The 20,228-nt window shown below is 53.8% G+C and overlaps 1 protein-coding gene across 1 annotated transcript in view; it reads right to left on the bottom strand.

The window, feature by feature from the left end:
* The window catches only part of LOC131668445 (AF4/FMR2 family member lilli-like), an 86,800-nt gene that overhangs the window by 32,892 nt on the left and 33,680 nt on the right, over window positions 1–20,228 (bottom strand). Inside the window, exon 3 of the mRNA XM_058942619.1 lies at window positions 5,960–6,083. Coding sequence (XP_058798602.1) covers window positions 5,960–6,083 — 124 coding nt within the window. The remainder of the gene's footprint in view (window positions 1–5,959; window positions 6,084–20,228) is intronic.

The following is a 20,228-nucleotide window of genomic DNA, read 5'->3' as shown; positions in this document are numbered from 1 at the left end:
GATTTACGTTTGTGCGCTTTTACGACGAGTTTTTAATCGTCAGGTAAACATAATCAACGTCGTCGAAATCGTTATAAAAACTATTTTACAGTCTCGCTAGCCTGCCGAAAATAAAAGAAAATTGCAGGCGAGCGCGCTCGTAAAAAAAAGTTTTGCGCTGTTTCTAGGAATAAACCGGTGCGGCGCGGGCGGCGCGAACCAAGCTTGGGATTAAAACGTCATAACTCCGCTGCACAATTTACGAGCGTCTCTCGTGTTTGTACAAGCTGAATATCTCATGCTACGTTGTTGGTTGGCGAGTGCAACTGCTGATTATCGAAGGGCAAGCAAAGCAAAGAAAGCAGCGTCGAGAGCTTGATTTGCCTCTCGCGCCGCTTGTCGCTTGTCTATGCGCTGCCTTCGTTCGTCGGCACTTGATTTGACCGCGCGTAATAAGCAACGGCGCACCGGAGCTGGCTTGTGCTTGCGCTCATACGAAAATAATGCGGCCGGGGCAGACTCCGCCAATGAAAAGCAGAAATTTCGCTGCGAAGGCGCGAGTGTTTATACCTATACCGATGATTAAAATGATTTAGCAAGTGCTCATTACCAAGTTTGCTAGAGAGCAAACTCGGAGAATAAAGTCGGAGGAGAAGTAAAAGAAACAGTGCAAATAGCTCGAGCTCGGAATATAAATAAGGAAATTAGCCTTTGGAGCTGGAGCTGGCGCTGGTGCTGGTGCTGCTACTGAGGGAGAGAGGCAAAAAAGACGACCTCGAATTAATAAGAAAGTCGCGGCCAGAGAGGAAAAAGAAGTGGCTGCAAAATTATTAAAACTTGCCGGAGAGAAAGTGGCCGTGTATAACGTGATTTTGACGTTAAATTGCTCGAGGATTTATTTTGTCGCTGTTTGCTCGCTCGTGCCCGCAAGTAATTATTGCCTTAAAGTTGAAAGCCTCGTTTTTTTCATTGTTCCAGACTGTCCACTGCATCGAATGCGAGAGGACTCCGTGAAAATGTCGTTTCATTGTTTGCATCTCGCTCACTGCTACTCTGGCTCTTGCCGTCTTCCCGATAATTCGCCTCTGACAAATGTCCATCGGCTTTTGCCCCAGCCGAAAATCCATTTATCCTCCGGGAGAAAGAGCGAAACTTTCATACGGCTGGCTTTCCCCTATGAATCCCAAAGTTTTCTCCGCGTGGAAAAAGACTAGGCTGCTATTAATAAATCAAATGCAAACCGAGTCTCGGTCGTCTCGCTCTCTGCGGCAACTCTGCGCACAACTCAATCTATAGACCGGCAGCAAAAGAACAGCAGCGGCGAGGGTTGCACGTCAAGAAGTTTCGCATCCATTAGCGAGGTTCTATGCAAATGTGCGCTCTCGGAGAGGAAAAAAAGTGGTCGTCGCAGCAGTATATGCTAATCCTCGGCTTAGCTCATCCCGAAAACAGTATAAAAATAAGTGCGAGAGAGACAAAGGCGATTATCATAAACGCTACGGCGCTATCCGTAGACTACTGGCGCGCAAGCGTTTATTGGATTAAGCGGATTTCAATTTCATGGGGAATCGCTGTGGGCGCGCAAATGAGGCGGTAGCTGCTACTGGAACTCGATCGAGAGAAACAAGCCGCGCAGCGCGATATTCAAATGCACATTCTTCGTTGGACAGGTCGCGCTGCTTTTTCCTCCTTCCGCGTGATTTTACTTGTTAATGTCTCCTCCCCCGGCTATTGATTGTTATTCTAGGATTGTCCTGGCCTCGCCTTGTTCCCGTCTGTCTTTCGCCGCCGCCTAATTGCCCTTTATAGCCTTGGTCATTTATTAGGGGCTCCCCGCTCGCGCAGCGCGCGCCAATTAATGAACCAGTTTGTATTATGTCCGCCGCTTGTCTATTTCACTTTCGACGCGCGCGCACCTACTATATTTATAGGCTTTGCGCTTGACGACTCGCCGGCCGACCTTTCCACTATTTTGGCGTGCTTCCGCCGGCGACCGAATTAATATGCTAATTTTAATTCGATCCGCCAGCAACAATTAAGACTGGCAAGAACGCTCGTCGGCCGTCAACGATCCACCAGCCAGAGCCGGACGATATCGAGTAAATGAAGCGTTGCATCAACAACTGGCTTTATCTGGCGTCTATTTATAGCCGAGCAGCCGGCCAGATTTTATGCGCTCGGACGCGCCGGAAGTGACGTCAGCGGGTTTCAATGGGCAGCACGGCAAGCAGATCGATCGTCAGCCGCAGCCACTGTTTGCGAATCAAGATGTATTTTCGCGCGCTGCACTGCTGCAGTTGTGCCCAAGCGCCAGCCGGCTGATCTCGCGAATGACGCTGGCGAGCGCAAAGAAGCCCAAGCATTTTTCATAATGGCAATCTGCTATGCGACAATGTCGCTGCAGATAGAGCTAAAAGCGCCGGCGTAATCTCGATCTCGCGCGAAATAAGCTCCGGCATTCGCGAGCAAGTCTGGCGAACATACATCAGCCGGGCGAAAAAGGCCAACGATAAATCTCCCACTGCAATTTGGCTCTTATCATAATCGTGCCGCCGCCGCCGCCGCCGCCGCCGCCGCTGCTCCGCAAGCTCCCTCTCCGCGCCTCTCCGCGCCTCTCCGCGAACCCACACACGCTCGCGCACGCACGAGTCGAGAAGGAGATAGACGCGGAGAGCGAGTTAATCAAGTATACAAGAGTAGGGGAGAGGTTGCGCGAGCATACAACAAGCGTTATTGATCCTCCGCTTTGCCGGCTGCCGGCGTGCAACAGCAGCCCAGTGCATCCACAGACAATCCGTCCTTCCTTCTGCGCAAGTCGCCAACGCTACCCGGCTACAAGCGATACACGCGCAGCTTCGCGCGCCTGTCTGTTTCGCCATTTGCCCGCAGCGAAATTGATGCGACAACGCCTCTCCGCTCGCACGCCGGCTTCTGCAGCGGCGCTGCTTTTCTCTTTTCAGCGCGACCATCGGCCCAACAGCTCTCTCGCTGCCCTTTATAATTAGCTTGCCAGCAACTCGGCCAGAGCCACTAGGATTCAATTAAAATCACCGGCAAATAAATCCACTCAAGGCACGCTTCTTCGAGCTGCTTTCCGCACAGCAAACTTGGCCCGAGCCGCTGATTAAAGCTGCGCACAACTCGAAAGATTATCTCGTCGACGACAACCAACCAAGTACATTTCTCTGTACAGAGAGAGAGAGAGAGAATAATGCGAATGCGAACGACGAGGTGGAAAAAAAAAGCTCAACTTAATTAAAAAAGCGAACAAACGAAAAAGCGCGGCTGGGGCAGGTAACGTAGCCAGCGTAAAAACAGAAACGCGAGCACATTCCGACAATTTAATTTCCAACAAAGCCATATTCCATATTACCGAGAGGGCAAAAAAACGCGAGCACCCTCAAAGTCAACTCTCGTTTCGCAGACACAAAGAGAGAGAGAGAGAGAGAGAGAGAGAGAGAGAGAGAGAGAGAGAGAGAGAGAGAGAGAGAGAGAGAGAGAGAGAGAGAGAGAGAGAGAGAGAGAGAGAGAGAGAGAGAGAGAACGTGCATTGTGCGTCGTTCGACAAATAATGCCCCATCGCCAAAACCAAAGCCGGCAAGAAGAAAGCGCTCGCGCGCGTTGCTGCACTACTGCGCTCGATTAACTGGAAAGTACATTTTCACGCGATGACACAGGCATGATTTGGCGCTCTGTCGGACGACAGACCGAAACGGCGGATATAGGTATTCAGTGTAGAGCAACACGATCGAGCTACTTGAAGCTGCTTGGTATTGCCACACGTTATTGCTCGCTTAGCCTCTCGTAAACGTGCAACGAATCCCCTCTCCGGCTAGCAGCTCAATAATCCTCCATTAAAATGCGTGAATGCAAGGAGCGCTGCAGCGCCCAGCGGCGCCAAAACTGCCGCTCTCTCGAACGCCAAGTCGCGGGCGAGTCTCCGAAGTTTCGGGTTCAAAGTTCAAAGAGAACGCGCCCGCCGAGGGGCGCAAAAGGGGCGCGCGCGGTATATTGCCGGCGTAGTCAAAAAGCCCGGCGAGCGAGCCATTGTCATGCGCAATCTTGAGCTTGTCTATTTGTCTTTTCCCTCGCCTCGCTGCTCGACTGGAAGGATAGCCTTGGAGCGGCCGAGACGCTGGCCTGCGCAAGCGGAAGCGAAAGCAGCGAAAGCGAAAGCCACCTCGTCGAGCTCGCGCGCTTCCAATGCGTCTAGCCGTCTGGCTGGGCATCATAGCTGCCGCGCCGTTATCGCGCCCTGCCTTCGCGCGGCTCTCTGTTTTACCGACCACTTTCTCAGCTCGTTCGCAGCTGCCGCGAAGCCGACTGTCCAATGGCGGCTAATCAATGGTGGGTCAGCTCGCGAAAAGCCAAAGCATTAGCACGCCGGATGATTGAATAATCGGCAAGCGCTCTCCGAGCTGCAGACAAGGGAGATGTCAAGGCTGCTACGGAAGAAAGAAGAGAGAAGCCCCTCCGCGGGCGTTTGTTAGTCCGATTCAGCACGTAAGCCTCGTATATCAGTCGCTCGGAATCAATAAACGGCCTCGTCGTTCGTTTTTGGCCGCCGCCGCCGCCGCCGCCGCCGCCGCCGCCGCCGCCGCCGCCGCGCGAGACGAAACAATGCCAACAAAAGAGAGAATCTTCCCTCGAGGAACAGGATTATTATGGTAATCGTGCGCGCGCCCACGCCTTTTTTCGCGCGCGCGTACCTACAGTTCAGCAGAGATGTCCCTCGGCGCTTTTGACGCTCGGTTTAACCGCCTGGGAGTCACGCCTCGCAAAGCCCGAATTCCGAGGCTGCCGCCGTCTTTTTTCAACGACAGACCACGTCGCGAGGCGATCGTCGTGCAAAGGTCGACGAAAGGTGGACGAGCAGAAGCGCCAAATGCAGGGCAAACGCATCACCAACAGCAGCTCGATATCTTGATGAACGATCGGCAAACGTGGGAGCTCATTAAAAAGCCACTTGGCAGGCAGACGTAGCTGGAGTTTGGGGGCGGCTTATTGCGGGAGGCAGGCTCATTAATCAGTCGGCGTAACTATCCAGTGCAGCGATCTCACGCTGCTCGCTGCTTCTTACGCGCTATTCGCGCCGATAGAGACGCGCCCAGGCAAAACATTTTTCCGCGATGACGCATGCGTGGCAAACAATTGGCATCCAGATCTCGTGGCTTTCGCGCGGCCCTCGTTGCGCCAGACCTCGAGCGAGATAACGTCTACCAGCCAGTTCGTTACTTGCCAAGCACGCCCAAACGCGGCTACTTTCCAGCTCGCACTCTGCCGTTTGAATCGAAACAAGACTGTCGTTCCAAGAGTTGCTTAGCTCGGAGAGTCTCGTAATGGCGCCGGGCATTAGCGTACGCACACACACCTGTTATCGCGCTCGTTCATCGGCATTCCCCGACACGATCGTTTCCTTAATTAATGAGAGACGCCCCTCCATTGATACATCGCCCGCGTGGGCTTTCCAATCGGCAATCGGCAATCGGCAATCGGCGCCGAGTGCGCAGGATGCACGAGGGGCGTCTAATTTAAGTGCAATGTTGGAACGTTTGCCGCAGCGGCTCGCCACTTGCTCGGGCGACGAGTCGAGCAACAGGCAGAGAAAAGTCAAAGGACAGGGCGTGGATTGGATGGACGCCGCTGGGCGCCGCTGGGCGCCGCTGAGCGCCGCTGAGCGCCGCAGGAGGCTCGTTAGCACGCCGGCGCTGGCTACATTCGGTGGCGGCAAGTCGCAAAACGGATGTCGCGGAGCTGTCGAACCCGCGACTTCCGAGAGATAGCCCGGCCGAGCACCGAGTGCTGATCCACGCTTGGCTTCGGCCGACCCGCGAAAAGAGGGCCACTGATGCTTACGCGCGCGCCTCTCCGGCCGACCTGGTGCGAGAAAAATTGAATTGCGAATCGATCAGGCGGCTCGCCGGTTCGGCCGGCCTGCATAATGTCTGCAAATTGCTTTTCGACGCGCGCGTGCACTTACCTTGGGGTCGAAGTTGAAGACCTGCTCGGGCCTGAGGGGACACTCGAGGCCACACTTGCAGGTACCGGCGGTCGTAAGGTACTCCTTGAGCTGATCCAGCGAACCCAGCGCCGTACTGCTCGGACTGCAACGCACAATATGAGAGTATGACGTTAGCCTGTGTCTTTGTACGGGTAAATTCAATCAAAACAAACAATCACAATGGCGGGATTATCCGCGAGGAGGCAAAGCGCGGCGGCGGCGGCGGCGTTTTTCTCCTCGGCTGATGTATCGAGCGATCCGAACAAAGGGCACGGAGCCTCGGTCTGTGTATAAGCCAGCCGCCACGACAATAAGAGCGCTCTAATCTACAAGAAAAGCTTGGCGAGGCTGACATTACCTACCGAAAGCCGATAAGGCTGCGCCGCCTCTGCCTCCTCGGCCGCCTCGCCGAGGCGGCCTACTCAAACATTAATCAAAACAAAATTAAAAAGCCCCATTCGGCGTTTAATGGGGGCAGAGCGAGGCAAAAAATTGCCCTTCGTCAATCAATTATCCTCTCTCGCGGGCAAATCGGGCTGCGCTCGCGCGCTCGCGCGCTCGCGCGCGCCTCCCGTCATAAAATCCCGTAATTAAAAAGCCGCTGGCGCGAACGTGACAGACAGTAATTATTCCGGCTGCCTCTCTTTCGCCGATCGTTACGCAAATATTAATCTCTCGCTGAAAAGTTTGCGCGCTTAATTTCCGAATCAACATTTTGCAGGCTCGTGAAAACAGAACAAGCAATTAGCCGAGTATCCATTCGCGGACCGGCTGCTAACCGTCGCACTAGGCCTTTCAATTTCCTTTGTCGCCGGCAAACTCGAAGAAAGTATCCATCTGGCCCTCGGCCGAGCGATTTAGAATGCTTTTGATGCCTTGGCAGAGGCGCGCGCCGGCGGAATGCTCGAATAATAGCCACGGGCTATCGATTTTATTCCAGAAATTCATTGCCTCCCTTTCGCTCTCACACCAGATTAACTTCTCAATGCTCTCCGGCCGCAACAAAGGACGATGCGAGGCAGCAAGCATCCGAGCTCATAAAACGCAATTACCACGAGGAAAAAAGGCCAACGTCGCTTCTCCGGCGCGGAGAAACGGCGCAAGAAGCCCCCGGAATCGCCATTATTCCGTCCCAATATTTCATTAGCCAATTCAGCAATATTTCGCAGGGCTTCGCGCGCGTATACATGTATCCCCCCAAGCGGCCCTCCTCCATTATATCCCTCGACCCTTATCAAGCTGCATAATTACACGGCCAGAGTGGTCGAAGGAAAAAATGAACGCCTTATCATGCCATAAATCAACGATTATCTGTATGGCAAAAAGGCCAAATCTTTACGATCGAACGTGCGTGCCGTGCGTGGCGGACTGCCGATAAGAAAGACAAACAAGAAAACAGAAATGAGCGAGCGCGACCCTCTGGTGAATACGATGGGGGCACTTCTATTGCTGGGCTTCTCTGCTAAACTAATAGCGGATAATGAAACGTCGCAAGACTCCATGCGCAAAGCTCATTCGCGACGGCTTAGCGCTTGCTCCACGGACATGACTCAATCTTTGCTACGCGCCTTTTCTCCCCGACGGCCTGAGAGAGCAGACCCATCAAGCTCTTCAATTAGCGCCTTGCGGTTTTTTCGCATCCGCGACGGGTGAATCAGCCGATTCTACGCATCCGAGTGATTATCCAAGTGTACAAGCAATCGATTAAAAGTTTGCTCCGGCAGGAACAAAGTTGGACCAAGTAAGAACCAGACGAGAGCTCGAGCGAGCGAGTCAAAGAAAAATCACTTGGCCATCAGTCGAGAAAGCTCAAAGCTTCTATTTGTTTTTGTGCCTGCGCTCCCCGAGGCGCGCGATAATTCACTTCAACGATCGCTCTCCCTCTCGGAAATCTCATGCGCAACGCAAATATCAGAAGAAAAAACAACAAGCATTGTTTTCGCCTGACTGAGCGAAGACATTTGCTCGATATATATAAGCCTCTCCGGCAGCTTATCTGTTTGTCGTGTGCGTTTGTCATTTACTACTTTTGCTCAAGAGAACAAATCTCGCGCCCGAAATTAATGATGCTCACTTTTTCTCGTCCGACGATCGATGCGCCAAACTGAATCAAGGTTTTATTCGATCAACCAGGCATTTCACTCATGCTTAATTTGCTTCAAGACGAAACGAAACAGAACGAAACAAAACGAAACGAAACTAAACAAAGCAACCAACCAACCAACAAACAATTAAATAAATGTCGGGCCGACAACTAAGTCACCAGCTCGACGAGTCTCGATCGACGACAACAGACAGCGACTCTGTATCAATCAGCCGATAGTGAACGGTGTGCCGACACGACCACGCAGATAAGCCGCGAGGGAGGTCCCTTTCTTTCTTCCCCCGCGTTCTTCCTCGCAGCCGCAAAGATAAGCGCAGCAAACGAAATTTCGGGATGTTCGCTCGCGGAGCTTTATCCTGAATTTTTCATTAAAAGCCCGTCGTCGTGGCAGCCGCGAGAAAGAGAGCGGAGTCAACTGAATTGTTCCACGCGGAATCAATGTCGAGAGAGAGAGAGAGAGAGCTTGCAGCGCGTAGACCCTATTACAGAATCCATTTGAGGGAGGATTTCGTATTAGTTTGATTGCTCGCGATTACTTGTTTCAAGGATTAATCCGCAAGCTCGTGCGTATCTGTGCTTACTTTTGGTCGACTGGTCGTTGCGGGGATTGAAGCTTTTATTTGCATCCGTCGATCACCGCTTCATATTCTTGCTCTTGCTATCACTTGGTCTGCTCGGCTCGACTGGGCCGCGCCAAAAAGACAAATCAATACAACAGCGAAGGACGCAAAAAAGTAATGGCGTCTGCAACGGCTCGCAAAGTGCATCGACCCCATCAAAACAAGACGGCAGCGGCAGCGGCAGCTCGTCTGCTGCCACATAAAAAAAGTCGTCGTCGTTGGCCATTGTTCTCGCTCTCCACCTCCGCCGGCTCTGGCCGATTTCTAGTGAATCGAAAATACGCAGCTGTGTGATTCCATAAATAAAGCGTCGGCAGAAGGTATGGATGGAAACGAGGAGAGAGAGAGAGAGAGAGAGAGAGAGAGAGAGAGAGAGAGAGAGAGAGAGAGAGAGAGAGAGAGAGAGAGAGAGGCCTCCGGGGCTATATCGCTAGAGAGGAGAGGTTGAGCTTGGCCGCGCGGACGCCTGAATTATGGACTCGATCGTTTTTGCCCGGCTCTCCGAGAGAGCTTGCGAGAGCAGAGCTTGCGAGAGCAGAGCTTGCGAGAGCAGAGCTTGCGAGAGCAGAGCTTTTGTGTAGGTGTACGCCGACGACGCCTCGTGATTTCAAACGAATCGCTGATCCTCGTATACGTGGCGGCCGAGGGGCCGGGCTCTCTTTGCGCGGCTGCTTGTAGCGGTCGGCACGCCAAAAAATCTGACGTTGGTCAGGAAAAAAGCGCGCTCGTAAAAAAGGACGATTACAAAGCGGAGGCAGACATTTTGCACGGGTCGACGAGAGGAAAATAGGATGTCGCTCTGCGGCCGAGTTTTTTGGCCGCAGACGGCAATAAAAGACGTAAAAAGCTTCTAAACAAAGGAGACTCTTGTGCTGTGACGCTGAGAGCGGCAGTGGGAAAAATGGATGTCGGTGATGGATGCCGAGGGGAATCGGAAAACAGACGAGACGCGATTGATGCCATTACTGGAGCGAGAGGGAGAGAGCTAGTCGGCTGTTTGACTTTGCGCTGAAAGGAAAAAGAGAGCGAAAGAGACGAGGGTTCGCAGCGCCAGCGAGTATGCATAGTTTAAGCAAACACGCTTAAACACGTCCGTCTCCTATACAGCTTTCCGCGCTCTACGCACTGGCCGGTATTCCGGGATTCCGGGATTTCGCTTACTATATTTTTTAAGGCGACCGCCCGATAATGGCCAATTCATTGCGCCATGCCATTTTCGCCCATAAGCCCAAGTCATTGCACCACCTCAGTATACTTTATTTAGTCGTCAGGCGCACCGGCGAAAATGCACTAACCGCAAAAACGCAGCTCGTATAACCACAGACAAGAGCGCGAGCCAGCCGAGCCAGCACGCGATCAATTCTACGTGATTTGTAATGTCGTTGTTCGTTTTGCTTCCGCCTCAGCTCCTCCGAGCTCCTCCGAGCTCCTCCGAGCTCCTCCGAGCTCCTCCGAGCTCCTCCGAGCTTCTCCGAGGAGCTTTCAGCTCGCCACGCTGTGTTTGTCCAACGATCCGTTCTCGCAACCTTCCAGTGCTAACGGCCGAGCGACAAGTGGCCAAGTCGGAAGCTGTAAATACGTCTGCAAAGCCAGCAGTCAGTGAAAGTCCGCGGTGAGCGATTAGAAAGCGTGTAAAACACCAGAGGAAGCGAGCAGGCTATTATCCACAGCCTTTCACCTTGATAAATCGCGCCACTTGGCTTGCCTCGGCGCAAAACCGATTTCCCACGCGTTGCGTTTCCGCGTAGTCGGCGGCGCCGAGACGTCGCGACGCACTACGCTTGTCGCTTCGCTTACTCGTCCTATTGAGCCTTATGCGCGAGCGTGTCGCATGTAAATTGCCGGTCGATGGTGTGCGTGCGCTGCCCACACGAGCCCCACGAGCCCCACGAGCCCCACGAGCCCCACGAGCCCCACGAGTCACACTAGGCAGGGGGCTAGCGCTTGGTGGCTTGGATTGCTGCTGTTGACACGACTGCCTGTAGATAACCACTGTCGGTGGCCTTTTTTCGTCGACCACGCCGAATTACGCTCCGAGCTTCTACGCCGATAAGGCATGCAATTTTGTCATGCGACAACTACGTATTCGCGAGCTGCGGACAGTGCGAAGCCGCGTATTTCAGAAATCCTTCTCCCTTCGGCGAAACGCTCTCAACATCTATCAAACTTCACACGTCAATGCGTTTGAGCATCAATAGCCTCGTCTACTGCGCTTCGTACTTCTCGAGCTTCCTTGCCGCATTTCTAAAACCAACAGAGAGCATCCGAAAACGCACAGATACGCCCATCGAGTGTCAATCGAACAAAAGATGCGTCAAACATACACTCGATAGCGAGAGAGATATCTCTGTGATCGCAAATCCAAGGCGGACAATAACAGGCAAACACGGGCGCAGTGAGAGAGCGAGAGAGGGAGATATCTGGAAACCACGAGCGTATACGTGCTCACGGCGTATGAGAGAGAGAGCGACATCGAGGCAGCCAAAGAGACGAGCACATACACGTCGATTGCGACAGCACAGTGCGTGAAGCAGCCATGCACGTCACAGGCGTCCCGAGTAAAACGCTTTTACAAAATGCCTGCATTGCGTCACACGTGGCCGCACGCTAGACTCGCCTTCTCTACTCTCTTTCATGCAGCAACAGCAGCAGCAGCAACAGCAACAACAGCAACAACAGCAACAACAGCAACAACAACAGCAACAACAACAACAACAACAACAACAACAACAACAACAACAAAAACAACAACAACGATGACGACAACGACAAGCAGCTCTATACGTCTGCAAATTTTCGACACAATTAATCCAGCGGATAATGGCTGCGATGATCCTCGTCAAAACATCAAATCACATTCCCACGCGAGAGACAGAGAGTACATCCCTTTTGCGCAGCCTGTATACTCGTAAAACTCCAAATCCAATTACCCTCGTCAGTGCTCTCTCTCTCTCTCTCTCGAGAGAGAGAGAGAGAGAGAGAGAGAGGAGACGGAGCGAAAGCGAAGAGACGAGGGCGAGGGCCCAAGGCTTAGTCGAAATATACAAGCGATTCGCATTAATACCAGCGGAAAGCTTCAAATTTGCCGGAGAGCTGGCGAGAACAGAGAGCTCTTGTTGGAAGGAGCCGAGTTCGATCTGCGTCTTTTTGTTTTGCTTATCGACAACTCGGAAAATGCGATTGACAATGGAGAAGCAGACAGGCGCGTAAAGGCCGATAATAAGCCAGGCAGAGCATCGGCGCTGCGACCGGAGCGTCGAGCTGAGCTCGTTACGCACGTAATAAAACCAAGCGATATCCCAGCACACGGCCCCTCTCCTGCACATTTCTGGCCTCTGGCCGCCCCTCCCCCCGTCACCTGTCTTTCCTCGAGCCGCCGTCATTTGAGCATTAGCCAGCAATTATCATCGCGCGAAATAGGTCCGCCGCCAGCGTGGCGCACGCAGGATCTGAGCTCCGAGTAGCGCCGCGATGCGCACTGGGCGCAGGCCAACTGGTCCGTGCAATTCATTTGGAAGCGCGTGCATTTGATCGAATGACAGAGCTCGCGCGCCCGCCATTTAAAACGCTCCTCCACACGTCAGAGCATCGAAGCGTTTGCGCACTAACCGTTACAGCCGTCGCTCTCCTCTCGCGATTTGCAAGTCAGATTCTCCGCCCGCCCTAAACATCTCTCTCTCGCTCGACGCCACTGGGATAATTAGTAAATTAGCTCGCCGCCGACCAACGCCAGGCTAATTCTCCCGAGCATTTTTCCATTCATTATTCAATAGGCGAGGCCAGCAGTGCTAGCCTGATCTTGTGCAACCTGCTACTTTACGTAATTTTTTAGCAACGTCGCTCGTTTCTGCGCGAGAGCGGCGAAAGCGCGGGCCCTGCTCGATGCTCGCGAGCAGCTAGCGTCGTGAACTGTTACCATTACCTAGGCTGACTGACGGAGCGCACGCGTGGTCCGAGTCGATCAACGGGAATGTCAGCTGTGCCAAAATTGTGCGTCACTCAAGTTCACTGAAAGCGCACGACCTTGGAATGCCGGCGGCTTGGCATTAATGAAAAACAGCCCGCGCGGGAAAAGGAGAGGAGCGCAGCGCAGCGATAAGAGAGGGAGAGAGAGAGAGAGAGAGAGAGAAAGCTCGGGGCAGAAGGCAGCAAAATAACAGACTTCTCGCGAGTCTAGACGTCGGACATTACGAGCTCTCTGGCACAAGCCTAATTGAGGTTAACTGCTTATTTGCCGCGTTGCATTAAAGCTGCTCGAGCGCTCACGATTCGCCGATGAAAAAATAAAAACAAGAGCAAGCGAAAGGGCTTTGCTGTCCGTTTGCGCGCGGGAGCAAGGTAAGCTCTGCCAGGAGGAGAGGACAGGCAGAAAAAATGAGAGACGACGGCTAGGACGGCTTTCTACTAATTGCTCGGTGTTTGCATTAGCGGCAATGAGCCATTAGCGGCTGCTCGTCGCGGCGCAAGCCAATCAGTCAGTGGAGTCTGGTCGCGCACGCGGTAAGCAAGCACTTGCCTCCATCAGGAAAGCGAGAGTGCAGCGCACTGGCGTTCGAAAATGCAAAACGGCGTCGCCCGCGGTCAGAGAGAAAAACGTGTTGCAGCGGCGGCGGCGACGGAATGCCGTCGAGTGAGATCGCTGCGGTGCCGCGGTCCGGAGATGCATTCATTCCGTCCGACAGTCGATTCGAACGTAAGCTGACCGTCAACGCCGGCCATAGTTGGCCAAGATTGTCCGGTTTTCGGGCAACAGCCGCCCCGAGCGACGCGACCCGGTCTCGCCGGGTCTCGCCAGGTCTCGCCGGGTCTCGCGACCAATGACAATACGTACAATCAGCACCGCTAACTTTGTAACTTTGCCAACCGTTGCAACGTTTATTCCAAGCGTCCGAAGCTGTAATCTTTCGCGCGTGCCGCCAGCAGTGGCCCATTAGCATAATCAATTTCCCCCTTAAACTCGCCATTTATTCGACAATTTACGAGATGTAAATGAGCCATTACGCGTATCGCTGCCGCGCGTCTCTTCCAATAGCATCCATCGGTCATGTAGCGTAGCATACTCCATTTATATCTCGTCATTCTCTCCGACATTGTGCAAAAAGGTATCGTAAAACCCGAATCCAAGTAAAACGTCTCGCCTGTAACAGAAACGAGCGCGTGCATCCATTAGTCCATGCTCGCTGTACATGGAAAAATAATGCACAGACAAAGAGACCAAACGAAGGATCGCGTATATAATTTCGAGCTGCTGCCGGAGTAGTTCGGCGTGTGCAAAAATGCAGCATCCTTAAGAGCTTCACTCTGTTTCTCTGAGAAAAGCACTTACGCGTCGCCGCCGCTTCGCCTATACATAAATACATCCCGCGGACTATTACGCGTAATTTAAAGCGTCAGCTTGATTCTTTTTTGCGAAAAGGCACTTGGCAAATAAACGCCGACGAATCTCCGTGAGTTAAAGCTGAGCGCGCATGAATCGAGGCCGCGGCTTGCAGCAGGCCGCGGCCACGAGGCGTATAACTCTGATTTTCGACATACGCGATTGTGTTGCTCGACAACAACAAAAAATATCCGATATTCGCTCTGGCCAAACAAATGCGCTTCATCCGAAGAGCCGGCACAGCCCATTGTAATCAGAAATTTGCAAACTACTACTCGGACGCACAAAATGTGCATTTGTCAAACAAACAGTAGTCGGAATAGCCTTCATCCATAAATCCATTTTCGCCGAGTCGGCGCTACGCGTGATTATCGTTGCGAACGCATTCGCGAATTGGCTTTTGCGCGTCGATAAGCGAGAGACCGAGCGAAACAGGTTTTGTTTCGGTTCGACGCACTTCGCTCTCTCTCTCCCTCGGTTTTCCCATTAATTTATATATATCCATCCACATGGACAATCATTCCAAAACTTCTGCTTTATGGCTCACTTTGCCGCGACAATCGTCCTCGAGGTCGTCGTGCGACTCTGCATAGAGAGGGTTATTGGCTGCCAAGCTCTCAAATCGGAGATTTTACTGTCATTCTGTATTGACTTGGCACTGATTGCGTTGCCAGTCAAGATAATCTTCGGAGATGAAATCTTGCTTTCTTCGGCACAGAGTTCCAGTGTGCAAACGCGGTCTTCCCGTGTTGACGGGCTGGATCGTTTGGACTTATTATTACTTATTAAAGTACAACTTGGCATTCGCCTAATGTACGAATGAGCGCAAAAGCGGGGGCGTTGAAAAATGAACGGAGCACGATAGCTTGGTGCTACGATAATCCAGTTGATGTAAGCGTCCGTGTGCCAGTCTCGGGCGAGAAAAAAACTCGTCGTTGAAAAAGAGAGCGACTTTGAAAAGCAGTGCTGTATCCCCGCCGAGGCGGCCTGCGCACGTGTCTGCTTTGCAAGCTAAAAGACAAAGCGGTCAAGCAACGCGCGCACGTGTAGTCTCCGCTCGAGGTTTTCAATGCCTGCCTCCTCCTCGTCGTCGCTCGGTTCATCAATAATTCATCGAATTTTCCGTTAACGAGAAGCCTGCATCGACAGACGAGAAGAGGCGTATGAAAATAAGGCCTCCGCTCTCCGACCGGCGGATGATTAGCTATACTCGTTCCAGTTTTTTGCCGCAACACCGAGGAGACGAGCAAACCCTGGATGATAAACAAGCGAACGAGCGAACGAGCGAACGAGCGAACGAGCGAACGAGCGAATGAGCGGGCGTTGCGAGTGCCAAAACGCCCGATCGAGCTTTGGCGTGCAACGCTGCTTCCGGTCGATTGGATCATTCGGAAGAGAGGCCGCCAAGAGAGCGCTAATTGCGGGCTGCAATTTTAGCAGCGACAGCAGCGTACGATCTTGTATGCAGTTTGTCCCGCTTTCTGGCCGATGATTAACGAACGTCCGGCAATGGCTTCTACTCGAGAGAACAAGCGAATCGGCATTAGAAATGGCCTTTGACGCTTCGGGTGAGAATGCGTGTCGCGCAGCGGGAATCCAGCGGAACCAGTGGAAAAAGCCACCGAGCGCTGCCCATCTAAGCTTTGACATTTAATCGCTGCCACCCAAGTTTCTCGCGCGCCACCCAAAAGCGATAATGAAGTTTCGCCCGGAGAGCGCCCAATTAATGCGACTGCGCGCCCAGGCTTTATGCATATTTATGCATTTAGCCCTGTCGTGTCAGCTGCGCGAGAGCGAGGCTACAACTCGTTAATAATTCTACAAGCCCGAGCAAGTTTTCGACCATTTGTCCGCAGCTTTTTGCCTCCTGCCTCTGCGCGCCTCGCCGACTCTCCTCCGCTTGCTTATCTTTGATGTTTTTTGGGAGGCTGCGCTCCAAAGCCACAATCCTTTTTTTCCAGCCGCTTCGAGCCAGAAAATAAAAGGCCACTTGCTCTCTCTCTCTCTCTCTCTCTCTCTCTCTCTCTCTCTCTCTCTCTCTCTCTCTCTCTCTCTCTCTCTCTCTCTCTCTCTCTGCCGTTCGTTACGCCAGCACTCCAGCGCTCAACTCGCATTTGATGTGCGTTCACGTCCGTGAAGAATCTCCGAAGACTCGCTCGGCTCTTGAGTTTAGTGCCCAGTGCCGTTTGCAAGCAAGCGAGCCTCTATGCAGCCAGAAAGGAACGAAGCGAAGGCTGGTTATCATTCGGTACTCGGTTATCAGTATTCGTTCGGCAAGCGTTCTCCCGCTATCCCGGCAATGGCTTCGCACGCCACTGACCGAGCGTTAAATCGATCTATCGACCGATCGATCGATCGATAGGTGCGCGCGTACGCGTCACGCCATCTCGGCAGTCGGCCCCAACTTCCGCGCACGTGTGTCGTGCGCGCGGGGCTGCGCGGTAGGCGAAAAATGCGAAGCGAGCCAAGGGGCAGGAAACGAGCAGTCGCTGCCGGCAAACACGCCACGCCTAATTATACGACTGACACTAGTCGGCCAATTAATCGATCCACCTACGCAGAAAAGAGGAGAGCGCCGCGCGTCCATTCAATCGTTCGCCGAGTAATGGCTTTTCAAGTTCTGCCGCCGGCTGCCGCGTGCCGAAGAAAGCGACCGGCCGCGACTCGCGATGGCACGGCGATCAAGCTTTTCAACGTTTACTGCGCGACTTTTGCTTTTGCGCGGCCAACCGCCGATCGACCGTGGAGCGTTCGCCGCGATCCACGTAAGTGCGCCTCACGCGACAGCTGCAGCGCCGGCGAGATGAAAGACAAGGAGTCGTGTGTCAAACTGCAGATCCCTCGAGAGTCGGCAGCATTTTAATTAGAATAAAACGAGAACATTATCGAATGACAATGACAAGTATAAAGGCTCGCCCGCAGAAAAAAAGGCGCTGACACAATTTTCATATCAAATATCAGTGGCAGTAGCAACCACTACGAGATCCCCAAGAGACGCACATCAGCATAACAGATCAAAAGCAGCAGGAGAGGCCTTTATAAAATCATCATGCTCGAATTTCAAACGTGAAATTAATCATGTAAATAGACCTCGACCGCAACATCATCCCCCGCTCGCAACAGCAGCAGCAGCAGCAGCAGCAGCAGCAGTAGCAGCAGCAGCAGCAGCACCACCACCACCACCACCACCACCACCACCACCACCACCACCACCACCACCACCACCACCTCCACCACTCCTACCACCAGCACCACCACTGGCGTAATCATAATCAGGCATCAAACAGCTTTCGCTTTGACGCTGTATGACGCGCCGAGTTCAGCGACCGCGATCAGTCAGCCGGCAGCACGTGTTTGCTCCTATTTGTTTTGTATTTTTTTGTATTTTTTGTCGTCGAAGGGAGGGGTTGAGAGATCTGATAAACCTGCACGCAGGCGACGCGCCGCGAGCAATTACAAGGCGGAGAGCTGAGAGCTGGCTTTTCGTAGAAGTTGGCATTAGGCGATTGCGCGCGTGGTGCTCGTCGTGCGGCCGCAGCGATCAATTGCCGAAGCTTGTTGGTGGTGCCTTTCTCGGAGCTGCCGGCTGATTGGTTGCTAAAAGGCTGCCGATACCGGTGGCCGTCGGACGATTTTCTGGCCCGGCTCGTATCGATCACTGCGCGCCTCTTGGTCAACCTCGCTCTGCTCTGTCACCCGCGGGCAGCTAATCGGCCTAATAAATCAATCAACTTTTGAAAACACCCATCGGCTGCCGCTCGGCCCAACTTTGTAAACATACGGCCATGGCGGGAGTCTTGCCGTCAGTGGCTGCCCTCGATCTCGGCACTGTCCGCTCGAGCGAGCGTCCAGCTGCAAGCGACGCTAGTATTCGTCACGGTGCGCGCAGCGACGTGGATCACAAGCTTCCGAGAGGCATCGATCAGGAGCGCGCGAACGCTGTCTCAACTGAAATGCTGCATCGGCGCCGGTGATATGTCCAGGGCTCATCCGGTCGATCGATGCCGGCGACGTTCGCCTTGCATTCGCGCGCAAGCATCGTCGAGGCTCGGGCCGACTTGACCAATCGAAAAATCAGTGTCGGGCCCCTGCTGTCGAGCCTGAAATCCGTTGATTTATGTGGCCAAGCAGAGCGGCTGCGGTAACCAGCGCTCGTATCGGCCTTATCGAAGAGGCGCAATAAGTGTCGCCTTGCAAGAGAGGCCGAGAAGACGGGCCGCTCGGGCTCTGCGCCTTATTTATTAGCATCTCTCGGGTGGGCGAAGCTCGGTGGGCGCGCAAGCAGGCATTAGTCAGTTGGCAGTTGCGCGGTACTCGGCTCAATTTGCTCGGTTCTATTTTTAGCCAGGCGCACCGCCAGAGCAAGCGACGCGCGCCCTTAGGGAGGCCGGCCGAGCGCTTTGACGCCAGTGATTTTCGAGCGAGAAGCATCTATTTACATAAACATGGAATCGCGACGTTTGCGCTCGACTGGCCGATTGGAGCGAGTCCGCCCGTGACTGGAATATCTTATCTTGTGCGCTGGCCATTCGATCACCGCCGGCCTCTTCTTCCTCGCTCGGCGCTACGGGACTCTGTCTCGTCTCTGCTTCTGCCCCGCCGCTAGTGCGCCACTTGCGGCTCGGCTTCTTCTCGGCGCGCATCGCTGCGCACAACTGGCTTGCTCTCGCAAACCAACGTTCATGCTCGATATCTGGTCCTCGGGCTGGCTCGGTCCGAGGTCGCGTTCGAGCGACGCGCACACCAAATCCGACGTGTTTAGCGAGGCCTGCGTTGCCTGGCGCGATGCTCAACGTAGCTGGCAATTTTCATCGCCAGCAGCAGCATTATTTCCAGCCAAGGAATTTCGATAATCATACTTCCGGCAATCGAAAGCGGCAGCGCCAGTCTGCTCACAATGCCTCGCAAATGACGAGTGTAATGATTTCCGCCGTGATGGTACGCGGCCAGCGGCGGCCACTTCCGCGCCGTGCGCACGGCCAAAAAACACAGCGCCCAAGGTACATACATCTGTAGAGCGAATCTCCTGCGATCGTCCGTTAAACCGCCCGGAGGACGTGTGCCACTGACGAAAAATGACGACGAATAAGCTGCGGCAAATTGGCTGCTTCACTCGGGCCGCCTCGCGCACAGAAAGGAGCCGAGCCGGCCACGCGCATCGACGGCTTCGCTCTGCTCCAGCCGCGTGTTTTCCAGAGGCTAATCCCGTCTCGGAAGCGTTCTGCTTGGGGCCCTCGGCCGTGCGGCCGACTAGTCGCTCGACTGTTTTCCAAAATCTAAGGAAGCCAAGAGGCAACTGGCGCTCGGAGAAAAAGTGGAGAAAAAGTGGAGAAAAAGCGAAGAAAAAGCGGAGAAAAAGCGGAGAAAAAGCGGAGAAAAAGCGGAGAAGAGCCGAGAGAGCGAACAAGAGCGGAGGAAGAGGACGCGCATCGGGCTCGCTCGCCGGCCCAGAGGGCGACTGAATCGAAGCGACGTAGCGAACAGTCGTCGCTTCCGTTCGTCGGCTCCGCCCCATTTCATGGAGTGGATATCCCGATGAGCCCTATACGGATTGTCTTGTCTTCTGTGTCGCCTCAAATATTGACAGGGTCGTTTGGCCAAAATCGTAAAATCCATCGGTTGCGCGCGGCAGCGCGACGACGGATCCGGAATTGCTGAGCAAACAGCAGCGAGGGCGCGGCAGGCCTAACGCAGCTTGGGGCACGGGGAGCGAGCTTTGGAAACGCCGTTATCCACGCACCTCGCGCCACCGAATCATAATCCAATTTGTCACGTTAGGCTCTCCGGCTGCCAGCCAGCCACCGACTCCTACTGCGCCAATCTTCCCGAGCAAGTTTCCGCGGCCGAGCGTCATTCGATCGATTCACTTCCGACGACGCCAGATCCCGAAGCCCGGCCCACTCTCCACTGACCTTGGCGCGCGGCAGACAATGTCCATCGAGCCCAAGTGGACGCGGACAATCGAGGACGGGGCGCTCCTGGCCTAACCCTTATCTGCCCACTTGCTGCGGTATTCTCCCGGCCTTTCGCGCACTTCCTCGCGGCGTCCTTTCTAGTTGTGCACCATCAGCCTGAAACCGCCTTGCTTGGCATCCGATCAGCAGCCTGCGCAACGCGCCCTCCTTCTTTCGCCTTTTGCCCGCCGTT

Source organism: Phymastichus coffea, unplaced genomic scaffold (assembly GCF_024137745.1).
Source record: "Phymastichus coffea isolate CEN01 unplaced genomic scaffold, Cenicafe_Pcof_1.1 PCOF00078, whole genome shotgun sequence".
Lineage (NCBI taxonomy): Eukaryota > Metazoa > Arthropoda > Insecta > Hymenoptera > Eulophidae > Phymastichus > Phymastichus coffea.
This window is presented reverse-complemented; position numbering and strand designations above follow the sequence as displayed.